The 27149-nt window shown below is 42.7% G+C and overlaps 1 protein-coding gene and 1 long non-coding RNA gene across 2 annotated transcripts in view; one reads left to right on the top strand and one right to left on the bottom strand.

The window, feature by feature from the left end:
* The window catches only part of RBM5 (RNA binding motif protein 5), a 21798-nt gene extending 12299 nt beyond the window's left edge, over positions 1-9499 (top strand). The window contains exons 14-25 of the mRNA XM_081185834.1: positions 804-876; positions 1256-1344; positions 1728-1806; positions 2277-2368; positions 2992-3153; positions 3622-3768; positions 3847-3921; positions 4586-4765; positions 5404-5478; positions 6191-6288; positions 6374-6503; positions 8859-9499. Of these exons, the coding sequence (XP_081041960.1) occupies positions 804-876; positions 1256-1344; positions 1728-1806; positions 2277-2368; positions 2992-3153; positions 3622-3768; positions 3847-3921; positions 4586-4765; positions 5404-5478; positions 6191-6288; positions 6374-6503; positions 8859-8984 (1326 nt within the window). The 3' untranslated portion in view covers positions 8985-9499. The remainder of the gene's footprint in view (positions 1-803; positions 877-1255; positions 1345-1727; positions 1807-2276; positions 2369-2991; positions 3154-3621; positions 3769-3846; positions 3922-4585; positions 4766-5403; positions 5479-6190; positions 6289-6373; positions 6504-8858) is intronic.
* LOC308582624 lies at positions 9436-27149 on the bottom strand. Its single transcript, XR_014005776.1, has 2 exons — positions 27001-27149; positions 9436-10035 (listed from the first exon to the last, which is right to left on the bottom strand). It is a non-coding gene; the product is annotated as an uncharacterized lncRNA (long non-coding RNA).

Below are 27149 nucleotides of genomic sequence, written 5' to 3'. Positions count from 1 at the left end.
TCCCACCCACTCCAAAAAGCCCATCCAAGGCTGTGAAATGGGGGGCAATGAGCTTCTGGGAGGATAATGAATCATCCCAAAATCGGATTGGGCTCTTCCCCAGTTTTTTTTGCAATTAAGCTGAACCTTAGACAGCATCATCTATAAGATTCCCCAACCCTCCAGGAGGCAGAAAACAACATCATTATTATGCATTTCTTTTCTATACCACTTTATATTTTAAACGAGGGGGAATCTCAAAAGCTGTTTACAACACATTAAAACATCAAATAAAACAATCCAGAATCAAACATTACTGAAGAAAGTCAAAGTATACATTCAAAACAACATAACAGGAAACTGAAGATTTCAAAATGAAACATTACAAAGGCAGTAAACCACAGAATGCAAATTTAATGCAACAAAAATATCTTAAACATTTCGTAAGAAAACATTGCTAAAGGAAGTCAAATGTAAAATGCACATTTAAAACAGCATAATTAACAAGAGAATATCTTAAGCATAGACCGCATCCTGCCAAGGGTGGTTCATGGTGGGTGGTAGCTGTAGCAGCTCAGGCCTGATGACCTGGGTCTGCACTAAAGAGAGAATCAAAATGGTCTCCGACCTCTTCAGCAGCCTCAGCTTTTTGTAGCTGGAGTCAGTCAAGGCCCACCCTCCCAAAGCTGGGTGGAAAAAATTCCACAGGGCTGGGAGCAGGACTTCTAGGACTTTTCTTCTATAACTTTATTTCTGTTAAGAGCCAAGCCTGTGTATTTATATTATGAACCACACAAGTAATTTTGTCTTAATTCTTTACATAGTGTTCACAGGATTATCAGCAGTTTTACCAGAATCAAGCAGGAACATTGGACACAGATACAGCTACAATATCAGGTAACAGTTTCCTCTTCCTATTACTGTGGTAAAATTCTACTTACCCATGTTCCTGTGCAAGAGCTGTATGGAATACTCAGTGCTGGTCTCTGCATTCAGTAGAGTGGCATACAAGGGTAAACAATGAGTTTGTGTATTTGAACAGTCTAGAAAATCTAAATGCTCTAGTTCAGGCATGGCCAAACTTGGCCCTCCAACTGTTTTTGGGACTACAATTCCCATCATCCCTGACCACTGGTCCTGTTACCTAGGAATGATGGGAGTTGTAGTCCCAAAACAGCTGGAGGGCCAAGTTTGGCCATGCCTGCTCTAGTTGAGTAACAAAGTGCTATTGTAGTTTTTCAGATTGCTTTGCTGAACTTTTAATAACTATTGCCAGGTACTCCAGTGACAAGTGCTACTACAGCAGCTGTTGTTTCCCAGAGTCCTCAGTTATATAATCAACAGAACAGCTCTCCCGATTCTCCGGTAAATATAATCTGTATTCTGTTGGAGTGAGATTTTATCTTATAATAATTTGGAAGGTACATTTGGCTGAAAGATATTGGTGTGGCTTAGTAAAGCTTGCATGTATAAACTCCCATTTTGGAAGTATTGACCTGTATGTAGTATGCTGAATAGGTTCATTTAAGGCAGCCTTCAAGATCTAGTGAACTCCAGATGTTTTGAACCTCAGCTTCAGTTAACTGCTTTTGGCCATGCTGATTTTGCTGGTGGGAATTGTAGTTAAAAAAAACCATCTGGAGGGCACCAGGTTGAGGGGGACTGAGTGTAAGTTTTTTATGTTAAGTTACTGAACAGTTGCAGCTTTTAAAGATCCTATTTTTAAATTGTCCCCCCCCCCCCCATAGACTCAAGTAGCACAGCCAGGCACTAGTGCGCAGGTGCCATCAGCATCTTCAACTGGCGTGGTCCCTGGCACCAAGTATGGTAAGCAAACTTCCCTTCCAATGGTCAATGGAAATAGACAGCAGTTTACACTCATACGTATTGATAGTGCTCATTTTTAGGACAAAAGTAACCATGTGGGTAGGATGAACTTGTTTTTAATCCGCTGTAGTGTTTTCCTAAAGTGAGAATATCCAAGACCTTGGGGGGTTGGGGGTTGGGAGGCAAAATGAAAGGGCAAAGGCACTGCTGGAAGGAAATGAGTGATACAGAAAACAGGTAAAAGGGAGTTGAGAACGATTATCAGAATTGCTATGAGCAGAATTCCAGATGATGCCTGTGGGTGTCTCAGACCTAGGGTTGATCGAGACTAGCTAGTTCATTATGAGCAAGTTGGTCAGACAACTGCTGCTTTATCATATTTACTGTTGCGATTTGTGGTTTTCTTGACATCTAAGTAATGGTGATTTAACACATGCAGATAATAATAGCTCACATTTCTAAATTTTCAGCTGTTCCAGATACTTCTACATACCAATATGATGAATCATCAGGTTTCTATTATGATCCTGTAACGGGGCTCTATTATGATCCAAACTCCCAGGTAAACAATGCTCCCAGCTCTTTCTAACTAAAAATAACATGGGGTCATAACCTGTGCCAAATTGTGCATACCTTTTGGAAACAGAGTGTCATTCAGTACTGGGTTAGCAACTTGGGGAGTAATCTGTTTCCCAGGCCTTGAACAGTTACTGTCAGTGGAGAGTACTTGGTAGAAGGACCAATTGTCCAGCTTGGTATTAATTTGCAGTAGTGACATGTGCATTCATGCATGTGCTGTTCACAGGCTGCCATGTAACCATTTGATTGGTATGTCTTTCAAATCTTTGGCATTATTTGACACAATCTGAAGAAGTGTGCATGCTCACGAAAGCTCATGCCAATAACAAAATTAGTTGCTCTGTAAGGTGCTACTGGAAGGAATTTTTTTATTTTATCTGAAACAGTGTTTGCACAGACAATATTTCAGAAAATCAGAGGCTGCATAGGGGGTTTTCTCTGTCGATTAATAATGTGAACCCATAACAATCCAGATTTAACTCATACTTCTTCTTGGTTTTGGTATCTGTCTCTACACCAGTTGCATATGAGGAAATTTTATTTTTTTGAAAGGTAACTTGATCTATAGGATATAAATATGAATAGATATGGATTTTTCCCCCTCAGTACTACTACAATGCGATAACACAGCAGTATCTTTACTGGGATGGTGAGAAAGAGACCTACATGCCTGCAGCAGAGGGTACATCTTACCATCAAAATAATGCATCTTCCACAAAAGAAGGGAAAGAGAAGAAAGAGAAGCCCAAGAGTAAAACAGCTCAGCAGGTGATGATCAGAATGACAGCTTTAATTGATAAGATCAAAGTTTGCATGTTTGAACACAAAACACTCTTTTTACTTCAATCACATAATAAAAATTACATGTCTTATTAACAGCATTAAGTGAAAAACTGGATAGCTTAAAAGGATTTGGCACCATAAGGCAGGTGTTACATGTTTACAATATCAGTGGGTCCCAATATGCTCAAATCACTGACAAGATGACACCTCTCGTGAACCTAGGCAATTTAGTAATATAACCTTTAAATGCAAACTAAACACTTAAGTTGGTTATGTAAAGATTTCCAAATACATGTCTTTGCACACTAGTTTGATAACTCATTTGACAAAATTGAGTTGCATGTGAATAACCTGAAATCTATAGGTGCGGAAAATATGATATTGTATGCAGATACTAAATTTGATTTGTTTTCTTGGTATAGACTTAATTTATGTCAATGTTTTACTATTTAGATTGCTAAAGACATGGAACGTTGGGCTAAGAGTCTAAACAAACAGAAGGAGAACTTCAAGAATAGCTTTCAGCCTCTGAATGCAAGGGAGGAAGAAAGACGAGAATCTGCAGCAGCTGATGCTGGCTTTGCTCTGTTTGAGAAAAAGGTAAAGGTTGGTAGGATTTAATATCTAAAAAGGATATTGTATACAGTTTTTGGGCTTAACAGTTCTTTCTTTCTTCAGGGTACCTTGTCTGAGAGACAGCAGATAATAACAGAAGTTATAAAGAATGGTGGTGAAGATGATAACCCACTGAAAGTGAGTGAATAGAAACTTGCACTGACATTAGTGTTTAAGGTTTTTGTTTACATGCCTAATTCATAAATAAGTTTTGGCGAGTGCTTTCTTTGAGCTGCGAAACACATGTTCTTTTTGTGATGGAGCAAGAATCAGAATTGATTTTTTTTTTTTTTTGCAAGCTTATATTTAGTGGTCAGTCTTATTTCAGCTAAACATATTAATTAGGCTTCCGTGTCCTTTATGCAATAATTTAGAAGTTTGCAGACAGAGGTACTGAAAACAGGAAGGAGTATTTTGGGACCCTTTTAATCTCTGGAGTTGCAAAAGGGCTGTTGGCCATTGTGATGAAACTTTGTTGGTCTTAGCTGGGAAACTGATCTTTACAGTAACTCCTTTCTTTTTAGGGTGTTCCTTCTAAAAAGGAAGTAAAGCAACATCTGAGAGTTATGGGATATGGGACATTCAGTAGAGTTCTAATCTTGTCAGGGAAACAAATGGAATTTACACGTTCATAGGGTGCCTCTTTGTCAGGCATGTTGAGTTGTAGAACAGCAGTGGCCTGAGGTTTCCTATATCAACCCTCTAGTGGTAGAGCCCATAACAGTCTGTCACCTGCCCTTTAGTGTGATAGAACTTGGCAGCTTGTATTTATTGGGCTAAAATGACATTACTCCTCTTCCAGCGTGGATTGGTGGCTGCTTATAGTGGAGACAGTGATAATGAAGAGGATTTCTTGGAAAGGCTGGAAAATGAAGAAGAAAAACTAACAGACTGGAAAAAAATGGCCTGTTTGTTATGTAGAAGACAGTTCCCAAATAAAGAAGCTCTAGTCAGGCACCAACAGCTCTCTGATCTTCATAAGGTAATCAACTTCTTCAAACAATAAATTTAATATTGCAGAATGTTATAGTTGCCACCCAAAATAACTGAATATCAACTTGTTCTCTTGGCTTGGCGCGGGGGCGGAAACATGGAAAGTGGTCAAGAGGATTCTAGACAAGTGGAGAGTTTCTCTTTTCCCTCTGTAGCTCGAACCTTGTCGTCTTAATTATAGTTACTTATATCTCACCTACTAAGTAATACTAAACTCCATTTTAAAAAGCACAATAAGCAATATCAACATAAAAAATGTTAGTATTTTTTCCACAGGGTAGTTGATGATAGAATGGCCCTGGCTTTGCGGGGTGGGGGACAGTAGTGAGCTGGAGCGCACTCTTAATATTACTATGCCTGTCTATGTCTTCTGTTGGGATACTTCCCACAGGGTTGTATCCCACATGATTTGGGGGGGGGGGGGGCACAAATTTTGTCTGTCTTTTTAGATACACAAAATAGTATGTGGCATTGAGCTCACTTGCAGTGTTTTATTACTTATGGATATTGCTTGTTAGGAATAAAACCGTGAGGTAGTCTTAAATCAGATTATTATTATTTTTAAAAAAATAGCTTCCTGTGCCAGGCTCAATTATTCAATTTTGATTATTGTTTTTTCCTATAAAGCAAAACATGGACATCTACAGGAGATCGAGACTATCAGAGCAAGAGCTCGAAGCCTTGGAAATGCGTGAGAGAGAGGTAAGTGGTATGTAAACAAGACAATAGATTTTGAGGTGTTCTTTCAGCCCCCAGGCAACATTCCACAAGCATTCTGTTGCGATCCCCAAGATTTGGGTTAATTCTATTGCTTTCAAAAAGAAATTGGAATGATAGAAATGCAAACTATGGTTCTCAAACACGAAATAAGTAAAAGATGGGAAGTCCTGGATTGAAACTTGGTAGTTGAAAAAAGCTCAAGGGGAAGGAATATATCTTTCCAACCCCTAACATTTAGGAGCTGCCAGTGTCCTAGTTTTCTGCAACACAGAAAAAAAATACATCTTGTTCACATGTGTCTTTTGGGGTGGGGAATAAAGATTTTAGATCAACTAGTTATGCAGCCAAAATCTGCAGAATGATTGCCATTCATGTACTTTATTAACTGTTGCAATCTGGTTCAGAACTTTTTGTTGTGCCCCCTTTATTTTGTCAACGTTAAAAATGGGCAACAATTCTTAATTCTGAAAGTAATTGAATCCAGTAGCAATAGAGTGGGATCAGTCTGTATGATGTGCACCCGTTCTTTCTTTTTTTCTCCACTGTTTGGATATTGTACTTGACTCTCTTGCGTTCTATGCTGCCTACATCAATAGATGCCACATTGTTTTGCTACTTAGAAGCAGAAGGGTACTAGAGTATGTGCTGGGGTTGATAATGAGTTCAGAAGTTGATGAAATTGATATAATTTCAGATGAAATACAGAGACAGAGCAGCTGAAAGACGTGAGAAATATGGCATACCAGAGCCACCAGAGCCAAAGCGGAAAAAAGTGTTTGATGCAGGCACTGTGTATGTATTTGAAATATTTTACCATTTTACATTTAAATTAAATTCTCTAAATTTTCCTTCGTTTAACTGTGTGTTTGTTTTTTAGGAATTATGAACAGCCCACAAAAGATGGCATTGACCATAGTAATATTGGCAACAAAATGCTTCAAGCTATGGGCTGGAGGGAAGGTTCAGGATTAGGAAGGAAATGTCAAGGTATCACAGCCCCCATTGAGGTAAGCAGGGAGGAGTTGTATATGGTTGTCATCCTACATAGTTGAAAAGTGGTTTAAAAATCTGAATTACGGGGACTTCCGGGGAGGTGCCTCCGGTAATGGCGGAATTCCTCTGACCGGGAGGAATCTGCTCCGTGGGAATCTGGGTCTGGCCGCCACGGTGAAGGCGGAGACCCGTTAAAATCACAGGCGGGAGAAGCCTGTGAGCGTGGGATTCGGCGGGCACCTTTTGCGCCTCCCCCACTCTCGGGGAACCCCATTTTTGGGGGCTCTGGAGTGACGGGTGAGCGGCGCGGCGCATGGAATCGTCTGCTTCTTTCACGGAGCGAAGCCGCATAGCTGTTGCCGGAGAGCGCTGACCTTTTCCTGTGGACAATTTGACTTTAAAGTAATTACCCGTGAGGAGAGCTGAAGCGGAAGAATTGGATTTCTAAATGTTTAATTTGGTACTGTAACAGGGACGTTCAAAACAGGAAGTCCGCCTTCCCCTTTTGTAAATAGACTGAGGCAATGAAGTTGCAAGCTGAAGTCCTGGAAAGCCTTTTGTAAAAGATTAAATTTCCATCAGTAAAGAACATTAAACCCCCTCTTGGAGGCAGGAGTAGAGAGGGGGAAGTTGCGGGTTGAGTATGTCTGTGGGAGAGAGTGAAGAGATTTAAAACACCGCCGCTCTGACCCTGAAAACGGGCTGCTAGCAGGACTGACGTCTTTTGGAATGTTCATTGACAGCTAGTTAAACAAGAGAAATACATTGTTTCTACTGTCTCCGGCTGCTTTAAAAAGGAGTAAAAGTAATTGAAAATTGAAATTAATTGGAAACTAATTTTGGATTGTTTAAAAGAGGATACTATTGACTATTACAAATAGAAACTGTTTCCCCCTAGTGGAAGCCTTTGAAACCGGTTGTTTTACAAGAGCTGGGCTAGGGGAATTTCCAGCTGCAAGTTAAAAACCGTGAGACTCTGGGACTGACCTTGAATCTTTTAAGTGTTATGGTAAATGGAAGAGGAAAAACAGACTAGTCAACTGCTGACAAAACATTAAGGTCTGGGAGGACTTGGCAACAATCCAGGAGAGGTCCATCATCAGGCCCCTCTGCTCCTTCTGTTGCTGCCTTTGTACCAGTATATTTAAAACCAAGAGGAATGTCGACAGAAGAGGCTTTAGTGGCTGCATTATATAAGATAAATGACTCATTGGACCAGCTTAACAGGAAAATGGACACGATAAATGTGAAAGTGGATGTTTCAATTACTAGTATTAACCTAAATACAGAAAGTATAAATAATACCAATACAGAAACCACCCAGAAATTGATACAGGAACCTACTTTGATACGGCAAACTGCGGAGGAAGCCAGGGAAAAAGCTGTTGTTGCTGAATGTAAAGTAACACAACTAAAGAGAAAGAGAGCCCCAGCCCTACAGAGGCAATTTGATGAACATAAGTTGACGTGTGCTATGACTGAACTTAAAGAACTTAAAGAAAAACAGACGAATTTGAGGATTAGAGTTCACCTTTGGTGGACATGCCCAAGGATTAAGACACTTTGGGAGATGATTCATAATGAAATGAAAAAGGTATTTAAATATACACCCTTTTGAAGAAACCAGAGGCCTTTCTCCTGGGCATGTTCGGCCAATTGGTGTTAAAGAAGGATAGAACTTTTTTCACGTATGTAACAATAGCAGCAAGAATACTCATTGTGAAGTACTGGAAGACACAAGATTTATCTATTCAGGAAGAATGGCAGATGAAGTTGATGGACTATATGGAATTGGCGGAAACGACTGGCAGAAATCCGAGACCAGGGAGAAGAGTCGGTGGAAGAAGACTGGAAAAAGTTTAAGACTATAGAAATACTGTAAAAATAATGAATGTTAGAAAAATGTTGGAATGAAGTTATATGGCTCTAGTAGAAATGCTATAAGGAATCAAGTATAAATAGAGGAGGAGAGATGCTCAGAACAAGTGTGGCAGTGACAGATTTAGGTGACTTTTTCCCATTGGGGGACACACTTGCTCACACCATTTTGTTCTCCTGTTTCTTTCTGCTTTTATGGATGTGACAGCCATTTTGTGTTAACCATGGCAGATGTTTTCTGAATAACACTCATGGCACTTTCCAAATGTGCCCACTGGCCCCAAAAAAGGTTGCTGAATTGGGACAGCATACCTGAGGAATATTTTTTTTTGGGGGGGGGGGTGGATCATACTTGCTTGGCTAAAAAGTGAGTTTAAATTATTTTTCAGAGGTGGGGTGTTGTTCACCCATTGAGACTTGTGATGAATGAAACGTAACTTCTGTGGTCATGTTTGTTTTGCTGCTGCTAAAATACCTGTGTTTCTTTGCAGGCTCAAGTGAGAATGAGGGGAGCTGGGCTAGGAGCAAAAGGTAGTTCTTACGGTGTCTCTACAGCAGACTCTTACAAAGATGCAGTACGGAAAGCTATGTTTGCTCGATTCACTGAAATGGAATAAGCACTGTCCATCTTGGAAGCAGAAAAGCATGAAACATCTCACCCTATTTCCCCCCAAACAGACTGTTAAAAACCTTATGACCTTGGAGGCATTGCAGTTACTTTAGTTATGGCTTGAGTTTCTAGTTTCAGGATTTCCATTAATTCCAGTGTGTAATGCTTCTCTTTGTGGATCATAAAACACAAAACACCACAGCTTCATGTTGGACGAACCATAACTAGATTAAAAGGGGGTGCTGGATCTTTATAAATTTTTGTATATAGTGTAAATTTATGTGTCATGCTATTAAATTTGTGTAGTCAAAAACCCACACCTGTCCTGTGGAGCAGTTGAGGAAGTGTTAATGTGATTTTACACTGTTATATCTGCCTACTTTGTACTGTTTCTCATTTTTGGCAAAACTTTCCTGTATATTTTGTAAGATATGTCTTTGTATAGTTTTTTTTCTCTCTGAAGATTTTGATTATAGATGCCAGTCCAGGCTTCTTTCAAGAAGAAATAAAGCCTAAACCAAATTTTGTTTCTTAGCGGGGAAAGTTGATTTGTGGCAAAGAATAAGTGACTATGTCTAACTACCTGTTTGCTGATGATCACAAATAGATAAAATACCTTTGGTCCTGCTCTGAAGTATTGAGAAAAGGATCTGTATGTACCCAAAAAATGGCACCTACTGCCCTGGTTCCCATGACACCAGCAATCACTAACCAAGTTATTTGAGCTCTTATCACATAATTGGGGTTGTGTTACGGGAATATATCCATCTGGGGATTAACAAATAGGAAAGATTTAGGAAGACTGCAAGTGTGCCAGCAGAACTCCAGGAAAAGAAATGGGTCAGGATCCTATGCCCAAGCAACTATATAGCCAGTCCCCTACTGCCACATCAATTTCCTTTCCTTCCTAGTATGGGATAGTGGTTTCTCCTACCTTCTCTGCTCCTGTTGGATGGTTTTTCGCTTTCTTTGCTTTATTCTCACCTCTTGTTTCTCTGGATTGTCTCTCTTGGTTCTGTTTCTCCACTTCTGGTGGCTTTGGCAAGAAAGCATTCCTCCTGAATAAAGATACAAGCAAGTGTAAAGTGCATTGGAGAGTTATTAAACTGAATGCTAGAGCTGCAGTAGTGCAGTTCACTTCAACAGGGGATTCCCTAGCCCCTGAGCATGGCTCAGAGCTTTATTCAGTTGCTGTCCATAGAATCCATAATGCATTCTTTAGGGAGCCAGCACAAATAGGCTGGCTACAGATGCAGTAGTCAATTTGGACTTCAGCAAAGGGCATAATTGCTCTGCTTCTTAAGTGAGTAGTTGGTGTCTTGGATGGGGGAGCTACTGGTGTATCCCTTTAAATTCCACTAGAAGGCTTCTACATGGCATTTTGCCTAGTGAGGATCCCTCCAGGTGTATCCTTGCAGAGAAGCACAAGCCAGAGTGCAGCAGGCAGCTAGCTGCCAGTCTTTTCTCTATTCCCTACTTTCCTTCCCATGGAGATGGAACTGCTTGGCCTTTGTATGATAGCTATCTTCAAATATCTAAAGGACTCTCACATGGAGGATGGAGCAAGCTTGTTTTCTCCTTCAGAAACTAGAGAGTCTGAACCAGTGCATTCAAGTTTCAAAACACGAAACCCTGTAGGAATTACCTTTCTGTGAGAGCTGTTTAACAGACATGAGAGGGGGTGTTCTCCCATTGGAGGCTCTTAAGCAGAGATTGGATGGCCACCTGTCATGTAGGATTTTGTTGAGATTCCTGCATTGCAGGGGGCTGGACTAGACGACTCTCTGGGCCCCTTCCAACTATGATTTATAATCTGAATTGAAGTAGTGCCCTAAGACAAGTTCTACCTACATACCTTAGAGTAGGTCCTGCCACATCAGAGTCAGATTGTCAATCCCGGTTCCAATTCAACCTCACCCCTCCCAGTGATGACATCCTTTAGTCGGTGGCTCAAGCACCCTGTCTCAGGAAGGGAGAGGTTGCAGGAAACCAGGGGAGTAGATGCTCAGGTCCTGCTTGCAGGTTTCCTACAGACATCTCATCAGTCACACAGAGAACAGGATGCTGCTCCAGATCAACCATTGGCATGATCCAGCAGACTTATAGTGTTACGAGATTCACTTCTGAAGAGGATTTCCAAAACAGGCCTGCCTTAGCAGGTCCTGGTAGGGTCAGTTGATTCAGAATGGAGCTGTCGGAAGCAATGGCACAGCAGCAAGTAGCTGGAGCTCCATGGCTTCCTTCTGGCCCATGGGTTTTGCAGGCCACCTGTTCCTGCATCTCATGTTTGCCCATGTGGATAACATCCATCAGGGCATATTGGGGGAGGAGAGAAGAGAACTGGGTCTCAATTTTTTGCACAGGAAGCAATAAGAACATAAAGTGGACCCTTGCTGGATCAGACCACAGTCCTGGAGCAGGACTGTGGCCTGATCCAGCAAGGGTCCACTTTATGTTCTTACAGGAGCAGACCTTGTTTTGCACACCAACAGAAGTTCCTGGAGAGTTCAGAGGCAGTCCCACATACAGCACCTTGCAGTAATCTAAAAGGGAGGTTACTAAGGCATGGATTATTCTAGCTAGGTTACATGTGAGGGCAGGGGCAAAGTTCTCATTATCAACCTAAACTGCTAAAAAGTACTCTGTGCTAGTACCTTGGGTGGCAGAAAATGAACACCACTCCCCCAGAGTTAGGTCTGATTGTTTTGAGGAAGCATAACCTCCAGAAGAAGAGGCTGAACACCACTCACTGGGTACACAAAACGGGGGTCAGCTCCTCTTTCCAGTTTTGGACATATATTATTTGGGTAGCTGTGGTTGCATACATGTGGTTTTTGTTTGTCTTTCGGCACCTCTTCAAGTACACCTAAAAGAAAAGCTGGGGTTTTTTAAAACATATTTTTAAACATATTAAAAACATATTTTAAACACATTTTTTCCAATTCATTATAAATCATTTCCCAGAAGGCTTTTGCAACCTTACAAGATCATCACATATGAAAAAGTTTCCTTTCTCTTTACATTTCCAACATATATTGGATTCAGACTTACACGTTTTTGCCAGCTTGCTAGGCGTCAAATACCATCTATACATCACCATGTAGTTTTAAAGTGTAGCATGCTATAAATTTTAAATCTTTCCAAATTCTTTCCCATGCTGCCATATCAATATTATAACCTATATCCATTGTCCAATGTATCATTGATGATTTGACCATTGCATCCTTCCATTTCACATTCTAATAATAATTTATACATTTTAGACATTATCTTTTGATTATTCTAATTGGGAGGTTTGAGTTGTAAAGACATTTTTTTATCTATCTAAAATATCTCATTTAATTGGCGATATTGTGGCCAACTTAATATTCCACTTATTTCTTCAAACTTTTTTAGTTTAACCTCCCCTTCCACCTCTATTAGCAACTCCCTATATGTTACCCAGTCCACTTCCATATTCTTTTTCTCCCACCGCTATGGCTTCTACTGGTGAGTGCCACATTGCTGTTTTCTTTTCCAGCAAGTTTTTTATATTTATCCCATACTCTATATATATATATTTACTAATTATATGGTTGGTGAAACCCAGCACTTTTTTCTGGGGGTACACAGGGGTACACATAACCCTAAACATTTTGTGAATCTAAGTTTGGCCTCATTGGGCATTTCAATATGAGTAGGAAAATGAGAGTACCCCTAAACATTTTTTTTAGAAAAAAAAAGGACTGGTGAAATCTTTGTGTTCGTTTTCCCATGCCATAAATATGCATACCTGCCAAATTTCTTATGTCCTTCAAGATCCAAAACCTGCATATTCTTCAATAAAAACCGCTCCTTTAACCAGCAAAGACAGGATGCCTCATAGTATAGTCTTAAGTCTGGCAGCAAGAAGCCACCTCTTTCTTTTGCATCAATTAAAATTTTATATTTTATTCTTGGTTTCTTCCCTTGCCAGATAATTTTTATTATGTTTCTTTGCCATTCCTTGAAGTATCCTGCATTACCAATCATTGGAGCTGTCTGAAATAAAGTCATCCTCGGCAGAACATTCATTTTTATGACTAAAACCCTTCCTAATAAAGTTTCATTCTTCCCCATATTTCTAACTTTTTCTTGATTTCTCTCCATGTCTTAACATAATTACCTTGAAACAAATTTAATTTCCTTGCTGTTAGCCATACCCCCAAATATTTTACTTTTTCCTCTATCAACAGACCTGTTTTTCCCTCTAGTTCTTTTTTCCTTCATGTGTTTCACTAACATTTTGGTTTACTCTTGTTCATCCCACTAACAGTATCTGTTTGCTTCTCATGATGTATCTATAATTCACCCTCTCAAACATTTTTCCTGTATGAATATCCCTTCCACCTAATAAAATGTACAATGTGACGTATGCGGACAACATATGATAAAAGGGTCTACATGGTGGTTGGGAAGATTACATATACAGTGGTACTTACATATACAGGTTACATATACTTCAGGTTACATACGCTTCAGGTTACAGACTCCGCTAACCCAGAAATGGTACCTCGGGTTAAGAACTTTGCTTCAGGATGAGAACAGAAATCGTGCTCTGGCGGCACGGCAGCAGCAGGAGGCCCCATTAGCTAAAGTGGTGCTTCAGGTTAAGAACAGTTTCAGGTTAAGAACAGACCTCTGGAACAAATTAAGTACTTAACCCGAGGTACCACTGTATATGGAATAAAAATCTACACCCACAACCCACCACCACCATTGCTGCACCCAATAATAAGCTCTGCTGTTTGTGGATGTGTTCCCCTTCTCTTGGTTAATAATATCATTCTGTGAGTGATTTGTTTACACATCCAGGAGCACATGTTTATCTTAACTTTTCTGTTCCTGTTTTTCAAATACCCACGAATTTCATTTCCATCTGGGTGTGTCCCAAATGCCTATCCATGGAATCAGGACAAGGCAGGGTAGAATAGCGCTTGGCACAGAATCGTCGTCTGCACTACTGCGTAATCCCCACTAGGCGACAGCAGATTCTCAAGAATGACAGTCCCTCCTTACCCCTGCTACACAGCGCTTTCTCATGTGGCTTGCTCAGAAAAGATACATTTGTCTTTACCTACCAATAAACTTGCAACCAATAACAGATACTGCATCCAATATAGCTTTATCCATGGTAGCAGATCCACAATAGCCATTGAACATAAGCCCCACTCCTCCAACCCAAGTGGCACTTTAAAGGACCTAAAGTCTATCATCTTCTCTCACTAACTTTCGGGAACCTCACTTCCACAGAAAGTACGGGTGTGTGCATGTGTGTGCCAGTGTATGGGAGGAGAGGGAAATTATTTCAATAAGCTACAACTTACTGTGATAGAATGCTATGATTCTATTTGATATATTTGTGTGTCACTGCTGGCAGAGGAGGGACAGCAAAACCCTTGGACCCAATTGTTTTAAGATTAGATTATGTTGACTTCAGACGCCCTGTGATGATTCCACTAAAGCAAAAGGGCTGCAAGCTTCGGTAGGGATTGTGGGCTCTTGTCCACAATATCCTTTATTTTCTTCTTTGGGATGCAGCCGTAGCAGATGTCCAATGTCTTCTCCACCTGCCACTAGTCAGTGAAGGGCTCACAAATCTTTTGCTGTACCACAATGCTCTGTTACATATTGCAGAAGGAGATCCTGGCAGGCTGGATAGAAGGACAGACAAGGGAAGAGTTTCCCAAATGACATGGGCCCAAGCACTAGATGGGGTTTATACCTTGTGTTGACTCTCTATTGGGCATCCAACTGATAACATCATGAATTGGTACTCCCTGCCATGCCCTGGACAGCGCTGGCATATGCTCTGCCACTGTTCCAGTATGAGCACCAGTGGTGTGGTTGGTTAAGTTGCCACTGCAACCAGGACTGACTGGCTCAGATTGAGCAATTAGGCAAATATCTGCTCCCAAAAAAGGACCTGAGGTGACATGCTAGACTCATGTTTCTCTTGGTGAGAAACTGTTGGCACAGAAAGGGCAGGTGTACTTCAAAGACTACATGGAGACTGTGGCAGTGGTGTGCTTCCAAGCCATTGCTGGAACCAACAATGTGGTGGAGTTCTCAGAGGTCACTGCCAGAGGAATACCAATCGAGCACAGAATCATCTCCAGAGACAGGATCTGAGGCTCAAAGGGCCATTCGGCAGGAGCACCTGCCAAGACTTCCTTCTCCAAATGATGCTGTAAGCCTCGGGGAGTGATTGCAACGTGCTGCTTAGTGGATTTTAAACAGCACGGGCAAGAATCCATGTTCTGCTCCTTGCCAAGACAAATCAAAAACCAATTGTGCCCATCAGTGGTAGGGACCACAGTGCTGTTTAACAGATGACTGCTGCACCATCAGTATGCAGAAAAACTAAGGGGAGGGGGAACAAATCAGGAAAACTATGAATTATAGCCAAACCGCACAAAGAATCCAGGAAAAAGAACAAGGGAGATCCCTAACAGAGAAAAACTAAATTCTAAATCTCACTGTGAAAATATATATTTTTTTAAAAATTCCTGAGCTGCTCTCTTGACAGTTAGAAAAGATCTGAATGGGTGGCCATCCCACAATTTTCAAGGCTTGCACAGGCAGGAGGGAGGGGGAAAGAGAGGGAGAGAGAGAGGGGAAAAAAAAATCCTCTCAGGAGGAAGTTCAGAGCACAAGCTCCCTGATCACAGCTGCAGAATGCTCCTTGAGAGGGCTCTGAAGAGATGCAGAGCCTGTGTGTGTGACTGCACAGGAAAGGGGGTCTCCTGGAGGAAACAGGGGGCATAGGAAACTGTCTTACAGTGAGTAAGTGGCGAATGACCAGCATGCTCAGTACTGTCTACACAAGAGTTTCCCTCCAGATGTTGTTGGACTTCAGCTCCATCAGCCCCAGCAAGCACTGCCAACACTCAAGGATGATGGGAGCACTGGCGGAGGAAGTAGGGGGCAGGGGAGTGCACTGTCACTGGCAGTGCGATCCCGGTGGGGTGCCATCGTGGCTGCCCCCCCCACGCACTGGGTGCCACGCCCCCGCAGACGGTGCACCATGGCCCTAGGAGGCGTGGCATGCCCCCAGGGCATGTGCCAGCTCTCCGCCCCCTGGTGCCGGAGCATGAAGCTCTGCCACTGGATGGGAGTTGTAGTCTATCCCCCCTACCCCTGATCTACAACTGACAGTGGGCTTCCAGGGTTTCAAACAGGAGTCTTTCAAAGCCGTAGCTGGAAATGCCATGGACTGAACCTCAGAGCATCTCTGTGTGAAACAAGTGCGCTTACAACTGGACATTTCCCCAGGGTCTTATTACTAAAGGAAAAGTCTGCAAAAGTCCTGAGAAATTGCCATTGAACAACAACTGGTCCATATAGTCCCAGGCCCCCTTCAGATTGTTGCTATTTGCAGGTAAGATTTAATGGCATACCAGCAAAATCAAGTTGCACTATTAAGGTGGAATTGGTGTTCTTGCAAACCCACTGGGGGCGGGGGGAATCCACACACCCTTGCCCATGAATTATTTTGTGGCAAGGAAAATGCACTGGATACGACATTGCCTAACCTTCCCGCTAACAAATCAGAATGACTATTCATAAGCAGTCAGCGTCATATAATCTCCACACAAATTTTGTGCTAACAAATCAGTATAAACAGGTTGTCTGGAAGTGAGTTCAGTGAATAGTCTTAGGCTGAGGAATGATTGCTGAACATCTTAGGCAACAGCGTGTACATATAGCCTCAGTGAATAATCTTAGGTTGAGAGACAAGGGACCCTGATGAGTTTAAATCTTACTTCTACTCAAGTAAACGTTTCTCTCTCTCTCTCTGTGGGTACAGAGCGCAACCTAATTGTATGGGCTACAGTGAAAAGATAGAGAAAAGTCACTTCAGAGTCTAGTCTCCAACCCAGGGATGGTAAGATATTACAGTAAGGTTACCAGATTTTTTTCAATGAATCCAGGGACACTTTTCAACTTTAGTAGAAAGGATAGGATTTTGTCAGGGGACTGATTTGTAAATCCAGGGACTGTCCCTGGGAAACGGGGATGTTTGGTAACCTTATATTACAGCAAACAAGCTAGTCACATTGTTAAATACTTTCCACCTTCTTATAGTTTACTTTCTTACATCATGGGTAAACATCTTCAGAAATAGATGAAGTAAACTAATGTATATTTTGGAAGCTAAATTCATAAGCTTATCCTTGTGTTTGTACACTCAGTTTGAAAGTTTCCATTTCACTAAAAGCTGACCTTCAGTCTGCCACAGTTTGAAGTTCTAAAATATCAAGTTATGGAAGATTTGAATCTTCTAAAACGCCAGTGCCTGCAGCATTTCAAAGCCTTTGATTTTACCATCTTTGAAAGCTAAACTGTATTTGCAAATGATAAAATCAATAGTTAAGTTGTTGGCATCCATCTGTCTCAGGAGACAATGGTGGAGTACACCTTCGGGGGCGAAGTCAAACTGTTGGAAGGTTGCAGCACTTGCTGTGGCTCTGGAGACCAATATGGGAGAGAGATGTTTTGTTGCAGCTGGGGCAGATGAAGGCATCCAGTTTTGCTGCTTCAGGTGCAACATGACATTCCTTCTCTCTGTGCTCCTACCAGCAGTCATTCCCCTTCTGGTCACTGCTATGAATACACAACCTGACTGTCTCCAGACAATGTGGTCATCTGCAACCCGCATGACAGGGCTGATGTTGCCAGCCTTCATGTCATGTTTGCAGATACCCAAATCAAATAGAAAATTTAATCCAATGAATTCAATTCAGCCAAAATTAAGGACAAAAGACCTATTGGCTGACACATCTCTTTGTCATGGGAATCTACTTGATGTCGTATTTGATGTGTTGTGATGTATGTCTGTAGCAGAAGCTGGGTTCATACTCTGGGTCTGCGGCTACTCTTAGAATTCATTTTCTCTCTAAAGTAAGCAATCAGTAAAAAGTCTCCTCTTTCCTGGTTCTACTGAAATGCTAATGAAATATCCTTGACACATCAATAGCAGAATTAAGTCAAACTAGTTTCCTCACTGGAAGGGGAAAAACGGGGGTGGGACCACTGACTGTATCTTTGCAACATAGTCCACAAACATGTAAAAGGGAAAATATTTGCCATTAACTTCAAGAAAATGTTTGACTTCATCTGGCGCCCAGGGTTGGTGTTGAAGCAAAAACATATGATCTAACTAAATCTGTGCACAGATCCATCAAATGAAGGATGTGTACTGAAAACAAATTAGAGACTTCAGACAAGCGGGGTGTAAACAAGAGAGCCCTTCTCAGCTCAAACTTCTTCTTTACTAAACACATCGATAATTTCCCAGCCATCTTGAGCTAATCATCAAGCTCAGGAAGACGAGGCGAAACAGCCACCTACACGCTATCATGACGTTACCAGCAATTGCTACAATCTCATCACACATAGAGCTGCAAATGCATCTGATGGAAAACTAGTCCAAACCTCAGCAAAGTAAAGTTCCACTCCAAAGAAGTGGAGATTGAACACATCTTAAATTATACATACCTGGGTCTCATAATTAATGCATTAGGGCACTATCAGAAAGTCGGGGGGGAGTCTATTGTGTGTTTTGTGCTGGCTCCCCCCTTTTTTTACACAACATTGAATATAATCCTTCTGTTTATCATCGTTGACGGCTGTGAAAAGCAGGGAAATGTGCAGGGGGGGAAATTCAAAAGAATCCCATATTCTTTTGATTTGCAACAAATTCCCCTGCTACCTGGGAGCTCCAGCAACAACTGACAAGAGAGGGAAAGGTGGATGCTTTTCATTGCTTCTTATCCTAGCCATCAAAACTTTCCACTTTCTGGCAATTCCTCAATCAAACTAAGACACTCCTCTGCACAGAACTCACGCCAAACATTTAACTCAATAGCTGACAAAAGCGGATGTCCGTCAATCATGCAAAGAGATTCAAGAAGCTTGATCAAGAGTTAAAAGCAGCCACTTGCGGCAGCTTGATCAAGAGTTAAAAGCAGCCACTTGCGGCGGAGATAATGGACAAATGCTATCAGAGTCTCTTGCACTGCTACAGATTGCAGCATTCGATCAGCAACCCTCATGACAACGACCAGTTGTGCCAACAAATGCAGTTTCGTGCCCACTAGTATGCACATTTGTGAGATTTAGCCAAAAGTGGGAGCCTGCTATGATGTGTAACCAACCACGTGTTAAACTGGTCGCCTGTATGTTCTTGCCAAGTGGCCTGGGCACTGTGTTCCCCAAGGTAGATGTTATGTACTGAAGTTCTCACCCTGGGCCAGCGGGGGGATACTGTAGATAGTTATGCAAATGAAGGATCGAAAGTGACATTCAGTGATTGGATAGTTTTAGAAAGTTGTTACAGTAACGTACTGGAGCTCTATATAAGCAGGCTGACTGAACCCTTCAGTTCAGTTCTGTTCTGGCCTGTGAATAAACAAGAGCTGTTTGAAGAATCGCTGTGTCGTCTGATATGTTCACCCACAACTTAACAGTAGAAGCCCCCCTGTTCCAAAAAGGGTTGAAATACTGACCCTACCAACGCGGTTCCTTCTCACTGAATTGTCAACCAGTCAGGAAAGAGGGTGACTACAAATCCGGCCCTCAGCTGGTTTGTTTGGTTTTTTAACCAAAATAAAATAAAATGAAAAAATGAAAACTGTGTTGTCTCAAACCAAAATGGATCTGATCTTGGGAATCTGTATCTCCAGCATGGAGGAAATGCTGGGAACTTGCACATCCTGTTCCGCCTCCAGCGAGGTAACAATGGAAACTTTTCTTAGTGGTCTTGTGGCTCTGCTCTTGGTGGAATGGGACAATAAAAGAAGATAGTTCTTTCTGCCTGGGCAGTAGCAGCAGCACCCCCTTCAGGAAGCATCTGGTCCTGCAGCTTCTGCCGCACCCCCACTGGCAGAGAGCCAGGCACACAGTAAGTGCTTTGATTCTCTTGGTGATTGTTTCTAACTGGAGGGAAATAATTTCACGGCGAGAGTTTCCCAGCATGGAGATTTAGCCGGTCGATAAAATGCATTTCCTCATCTCACTCTCTCTTTAGGTCTATTGATCTTGCTCAAAAATACCTTCCTCCTGGCAAGGGGAGATGAGTCAGACCTTGAACTTTCCTTCTTTAAAGTAAAGAGAGAAGAAAGGGAAAACAAAGAGAGAGGACTAATGCAGGCAGTTTTCTCCATCTCCAAGCAGGCTGCTCCAATCAAAGAGCGATTCGTAACATTTCTAATATTAAATGTGCGAGGAGAGAGAGGAGAGTTGAAATGAGAGCTCTGACGCAGAATGTCACCCAGGTCACCACAATGAGCTCGTCCTTAATGATCTGCTTGCCCCATGAACAAGTCTGGGCAATCACTGATAGTGTTCTGAATGAAGACTGACAAGGTCTGGGTGTTCTATTGTTTGTTGGGTGTGGTGAAATGGGGGCCATCCCTCCCACACATTGGAAGCTTCCACAGTTAGAGAGGGGAAGAGGAAAGTGGGGATTGTGTCAGTCAAATCAAATAGTTCCAAGGGCAAAACTGGTGTCTGGAATCTTTGGGGCATCCAACTCGGGGCAAAATTGCATGATATGACGGAGAAGAAGAGGAGGAGTTTGGATTTGATATCCCGCCTTTCACTCCCCTTCAGGAGTCTCAAAGCGGCTAACATTCTCCTTTCCCTTCCTCCCCCACAACAAACACTCTGTGAGGTGAGTGGGGCTGAGAGACTTCAGAGAAGTGTGACTGGCCCAAGGTCACCCAGCAGCTGCATGTGGAGGAGCGGAGACACGAACCTGGTTCCCCAGATTACGGGTCTACCGCTCTTAACCACTACACCACCCTGGCTCTCGGAGATGTCTGCATGCATCTTCGCTTGCATTAAAAGTTTAAAAATAGCTGTTGGGGAGGAGTATGTGGGACCCTAACAGGGCTTAACACTTTCTGTGTGTGTATGTGTTTGTGTTTTCCTCTCAGTCTATGCACTCCTTCAGGGGAAGCATGAGCAGGAGGAAGCATCCACCCCAATAGGTTGCTGGACAGACTTGCTGTGAGACCTTGTCCACACCAACATTATGTGTCTGTGGCTAGGGGGACCTATCTCCAGGGGTGTTGCCTCTCACCAGTTCCTGGGAAATGCCAGAGGCTGCCTCCTTTGCCAAGGTTCAGTTCCTGAGCTAGGATGTGACAACGGACAAATGTGGCAAAGTGTTTATATGAGATGATGAGTTTGCAAGTAGCTATTATATGTACACGGCTGTATTTCTTTGGAATTGCAAAGCATTTAAGTCAGAAGTCAGAAATTTAAAGATGTGCAGTTCTTGAAGAATAGGACAAAGGAAATACTAAGATTGGGAGGAAGCAGATAATGGTTTCAGAGAAACCACGTGCAACTGATTAGGTTGCTTCTGCTATGAAAAGCTTTTACAAACCAATGCTGCTTTCATATTCACTTGGAGCCAAGGTGCATGGACAGTGTCATCACAAAATTTAGTCACTGGGTAGCACTGGACTGCATTGTGTTTGGGTGGAGTCAGAAGTTTCCTGTTGCTCTTTTGCTTAATAGAGACAATAAATGTCTTGTCTAGCTTTCTGACTGGTGGGCCCTCTTAAGAGGACGGCAGGTCTAGTCTTTCCTGGATTGTGTTCTTGCTTCAAACGGATTTCACAATTGATTGACTAAGAAAGGTTTTCAGTATTCCCAGTCACCCAAGGAAGGAGTTATCTAGAGTGCCAAACTGTTTTAAAAGGCTCATTGTCCTTTTTTGGGGGGGGGGGGGCACGCCATTTTGAGTACTGCTTTGATTGGTGTCGATGATTTGTGAAAGGCCACGTTTCTGTGACAGGCCACCCAGAATATATAGATGCTCACAAAATTATCTGCCGCCAAATTTTGCCTCAGATTGTGTGTTTCTTAATTACCCATTTTTGTTTGTGCAGTAGCACTAGTGGGTTAGTTATATTCATCATTTTCAAGATCGAATTCCCGGACTCTGAAGATTGCTGGGCCTGCACAGTTTAATCTTGCTTGCAGCTTTCAGTTCCTTCATGTATTTCTCATTCTGCGTATCATGTGCATGAGGAAATGTGTGTGCTGAAACAGTGCTCACTTCTTGGAGAATATATTTTGTATACCTGAACACAAAGTGTTCCCTCCTGTTTTGTTTCTTCATGGGTGTGCAGGCTGCCCCTTCAGCAACCCTTTGGGGATCTCACAACAGGAAACTCAAGCAGTTCTAGCATTTTTAAATTGCTTGGGAATACCTAAAACCTTAACCATTTGGAATCAACTGAAATTATATAATCCATAAGCTTTTGTCACCAGAAGTAATCTGTTGCATCTGCCATGTGAAGGAAGATCAGATCTGGTTGGCCTTAGAGCTACAGCTGATAAGCAGAGAAAGGTAAATTATGACTAAATCCAGCTGGAACCAATGGGACAAGTTTGTTTCTCTTGTTATTTACAAACAAATTTATTTCTGTGTGCCAGGTCAACCCCTAATTATGCAGCAACTGTGGTTCCATTTTGCTACCAAATTAATGAGCATGAGACAATCAAGTTCAGTGTTAGAAAATTCTCTCTCTCTCTCTCTCTCTCTCTCTCTCTCTCTCTCTCTCTCTCTCACACACACACACACACACACACACACACAGAGAGAGAGAGAGAGAGAGAGAGAGAGAGAGAGAGAGAGAGAGAGAGAGAACTTTAACACTGAACTTGATAACTTTTCTGCCTAGTATTGGACTATGATGCATTCATTATAATGCAGCAGAAAGTCTTAGGGCTTGTACAAAGGGTGGGGGGAGAGGAATGCAAAAGACTCCCTTCTTAACTGTGCAGAACAACATGTTTGTTTCTGTTATTACTCTCCCTGGCAGACCCAATTTCGGCCCCCGGTTTTTTGGTGTGTTTTTTGCAATGAGTCAACCTACTAGTTGAAGGACTTAGCTGACATTAGGACTTTTCAAATAAATAAAAAAAACCCAAACAAATAAAGGTGCCTGCTAAAACCCTAAAATAAAGTTGCCAGAAAGGAAAAAAAACCAACAACATGTGCAGCTGAAGTGTGAATATTTATTGCGATGCTGTTGCAGGCAACTATTGGACAGTCCTTGTGACATCACTGCTTACAAGTAGCGCACATGCCACCCCTCATCACAGCTGCAGTGTTAGAACTATTTTTAATCTGCTTTACATTTTATTCTTACTTCAGTGAGTTCTTGTTTCAATGAGAGCCCTTAGCTGGTTAGACAGATGAGCACTCATAGCCCTTTAAAAAGAAAAAAAGAGCATGACATTTTCTGCTCCCACACAATACTCCTACACAATACAAACAGCATTGCAATTCGGGGATGGGGTGGGGAGAGAGATAGAGATTGTGCAATAGCCCAGGTACAGCAGCACACAGAGAGGGGGGAAACCTACTGGGAAATCTCCAGATGAAGTAGATGGCAATTCTGCCCCATTGAAACCAGTGAGATTTAAGCACACTTTTCAGTGCTCACAAACTTCAGCTGGATTTATTTATACATTATGCATGTCATTTTCTCTAGGATTGTGCCCACATGAATTCATCCTCAGTGAAGCATGCTTTCTACCCCCAACTGGGACCAGCTATGGTGAGAACAAGCCAAGATAAGAGCATACCACCTGAGGTGCAGAATATCCACTGAGAATAACCCAGGGCAACCTCCAGAGGCTCTTGGTGTTTTGCAGGAGGGATTTAATTGAATACCTGAACTTTGGGCTTATGCATGTAGGGACCTTTCCAAGCATCCTTTCTTTGGTGCATCCAAAATGATTTGTGCTCATGTAGCAATACATCAAACTCTCCAGAGATTTGTTCTCCTACTTTGCTTGTGCTGAAGTGTGTTCCAGACAGCAACTGCTGTTCTTGTCCATTTCTGAACTGCTTGCTAGGAACTGTAAACCCTAGTATACCGTTTCCTTGGCCCAAAATCAGGTGCAGGCTCTCCCAGGCAGCTCTTAAGACAGGGATTTCCTGGTGGTGGTGATGGAAGTCCTGTGGACCATTGGCCACCCCCCACCTTATCCCCGCAGCCTATGTTTGGTGCTGCAGTAAGCATCTGGGTGGGCACAGCTGGGTTAGATCGACTCCCCCCAGGCTCCCCCTCCCCAGGTCTCAGAAATGAGACCATGCGATAACACTGGGGGAGCATTGCTAAACAACAGATAAATCGGAATGATGTGTGGACAGTCCATTATAAACCCACTTCTAGTGCACTATTGCTGCATCAATGATACATGAAAAAAATACACCTGCAAAAAACCATCGGTCTGGAGGGACCCTAGGTTAAAGCATTCTGTTACCTGGCACAACAAATTGCCCCTGGGTTACGGAGACCTACCTGGCCTTACGGAGCAGTCAGGCATTTAGTGTCACCAGGTCCCATGCTCTGGAAAACTCTTCCAGCAGAGATTAGGTAGGCACTCTCACTGTTACATTCCAGGCATGTCTTGACCCTTTATGCTGACCAGCCTATTTGTTTTAATTTTCCTAAGATTAGCTTGTTTTAATGACTATTTAGTATTGTTTTTATGTTTGATTTTTATTGTCTTTGTATATATCTTTGTACACCATCTTGATAGTTTGCATGAGATGGCGGCATATAGTTTTATAAATATGTAAAAATAAATAAAAACACCTTTAAAAAAAAGAAGAGGTTTGCGGTTCAGAAAGTGACAGGGAAATGCATTGTAAAGTGTGGGGTGAATGAATGAGTGAGGGGAAGATGCATTAACTTCCTGCGAGTGATTCGGTATAACTAATGTTCATGGCGTTATAACTGCCCTGTAAACAATCACAACAAATGCTCAAGAAAGATTGGCTATAATGTAACCTCCAAGTAAGCTTTGTGCAAGCAGATCAACACAAATGCTCAATAGATGGGGGTCATCGGGGCAGCAGGTGGGGGCTGGTGAGGGCCGGCTTTAGGTTTGATGAAGCCCTAAGTTCCTGAAGGTAATGGGGTCCTTTTTATGTCCAGCTGTCCTTTGTCAACAACAAATTGTCGCTGTTTTTTGTGTTGAATATATGCTATATGGTAATTTATAGGCCCATTACTTACATCATAGGAGCCTACACCAGTGTTTCCCAACCTTTTTTGGGCAAAGGCACACTTGTTTGATGAAAAAAATCTCGAGGCACACCACCATTACAACCCCGTGACGTCAGCGCGCAGCGTCACGCCGGGAGGGACGCACGAAAGTGTAAGTTTCAATTTTTTTCCCTCCCCCTTGCCGGGGAACCTCCAAGCTTTGGGGGTGGGGGGGGGAGGAGGCAGCAAAGCGAGGCAGGAAGGAGAGCGCGGCTTGGCTGGGTGAGCTTTGGCAGGGGCAGGGAATGAGAGCCGCGAGGCGGGTGCTGCGGACGAAGGCGCTGCCCGCCGAGCTCGCAGGCAGCCAGGCAGGCAGACGGCGAGAGCCCCGCGCTGGGCGGCCTCTCCTCACCGCCGCCGCCCCGCCTCTCGCCGCCCGACTTGCCCGCCTCCCTCCAGGCAACATCTCGCGGCACACCAGGCAACATCTCGCGGCACACTAGTGTGCCGCGGAACAGTGGTTGGGAAACACTGGCCTACACAACACAAAACACTTTTGCTGTATGTAGGTTTTATTTTGTTTTTTATCTTATATTTTGGAAATGTACATCCAGTTGTTTTTTCCCTTTAATTTTTTTGGGGGGCCCTCAAGAGAGTGGGGCCCTATCTATAGCTTGTTTAGCTTATATGTAAATATGGCATTGGGGCTGGTCCAACCTCTTGTGCAACACAACCTAATAGCTTGAATTGCAGAGGGGAGGCAGAAGAAGCTTGCTCCCTTACCTTTTATGATGTTTTCAGAAGGCAATGGGAAAGGCATAATTGTCTAAAACCTGAGATGGAGCTTGTGGATTTCATTAAACTTCTGCTAAATATTAACCACCACCACCCGAACCCCAGTGACCTCCACAGAGACCTCCAGCTAATTCTATTTGCTGTATATAAAAACCACTTTCTCTCTTTCTAGAAGTAAAGAAAACATAAAGACAATTTCCTTGTCAATCCTGTCATCACTCTAACCCGGTGTTTACTTCATGTGGAACAGGAGGTGGGAATTGAGTTATCCTTTACCCATCCTGGGCAATTGAGAATGCTAGTTTCTAGACCCTGGACTAGAAATCCATGGATTTCTGTAAGCTGCAAGAGCTGGCAAGAGAACACAAGCCTGCCTTTGCCGAGTCCAATTCTCCATGTTCTAGCCACTAATCTCTACCACCTCCTCACCAGGAGACGAAAATAGGCTCCAGGAGTTCTGAGTCCTCATTCCCTTGTTTATAACAGCTTGGCTCTCCTTCCTTCCTCTGCAGCTCCCACTCCGTAACTATTACTTCTTCCTTGGGGAGGGCGGGGGGAGTCAAACGGAATTACAAAGTGTTGGCACGGTCTACGCTCGCTCCACCTGGATCAATAGATTCTTTGAAGTTACAGCAACACATCGCTCCAGCTGACTGCAAAGTTGTGGCTCGAGTCGAAAAGCGCCTTAGGCCCTGGCTTCTCAAAGAGAATTACAAAAGGCAGTACCTGCACTTGCTTGGAACATCACAAGCCTCGTGACTGACAGCAGAGAGCCTTGAAATTGGGATGTAGCAACCTTTTCCCACCCCTAAACTTCATCTTCAGTGTTTGTGGTAACAAATCCAAAAGGGCTGGCTTCTTAACCTCCCTCCACAACCACAAAGGGGCTCAAGACATCTGGTTTTAATAAAAGGAGAGGCTGTTGCAAATCATGTGATTTCTCACACCGGAGCTCTAAAAACACAAACGCCCCCTCAAACAGGGCAAATAATGATGAAATGGGCCTGCCAATTTCTCCTCTGCACATTTTGATTTGAATATTCCTCAGACTTGAAATATCAAACCCAACCTTCTGATATTAGCTGTGTATAGTTACCAAATGTGATACTTGGTTCCAGTATCTAATGTCTAATGGATTACTTAGAGGAGTATTCAACAGGTGATTCTCCTTAACTCCTGGCCTACCTGGCAGCAAGTCATTCCACCAATCCCCTTTTCCAGGGTCAATCCACATCTCCAGTGTCCAAACCAAAGCAAAGTCCTGCAGAGATCCTGTACCATCCAAGCTGAGGTCCATCAACATGGGCAGTTGAGCAGACACAGCACCGTTTGTA

This window comes from Podarcis bocagei (genome assembly GCF_964188305.1).
Source record: "Podarcis bocagei genome assembly, chromosome: 2".
Classification (NCBI taxonomy): Eukaryota; Metazoa; Chordata; class Lepidosauria; order Squamata; family Lacertidae; genus Podarcis; species Podarcis bocagei.
This window is presented reverse-complemented; position numbering and strand designations above follow the sequence as displayed.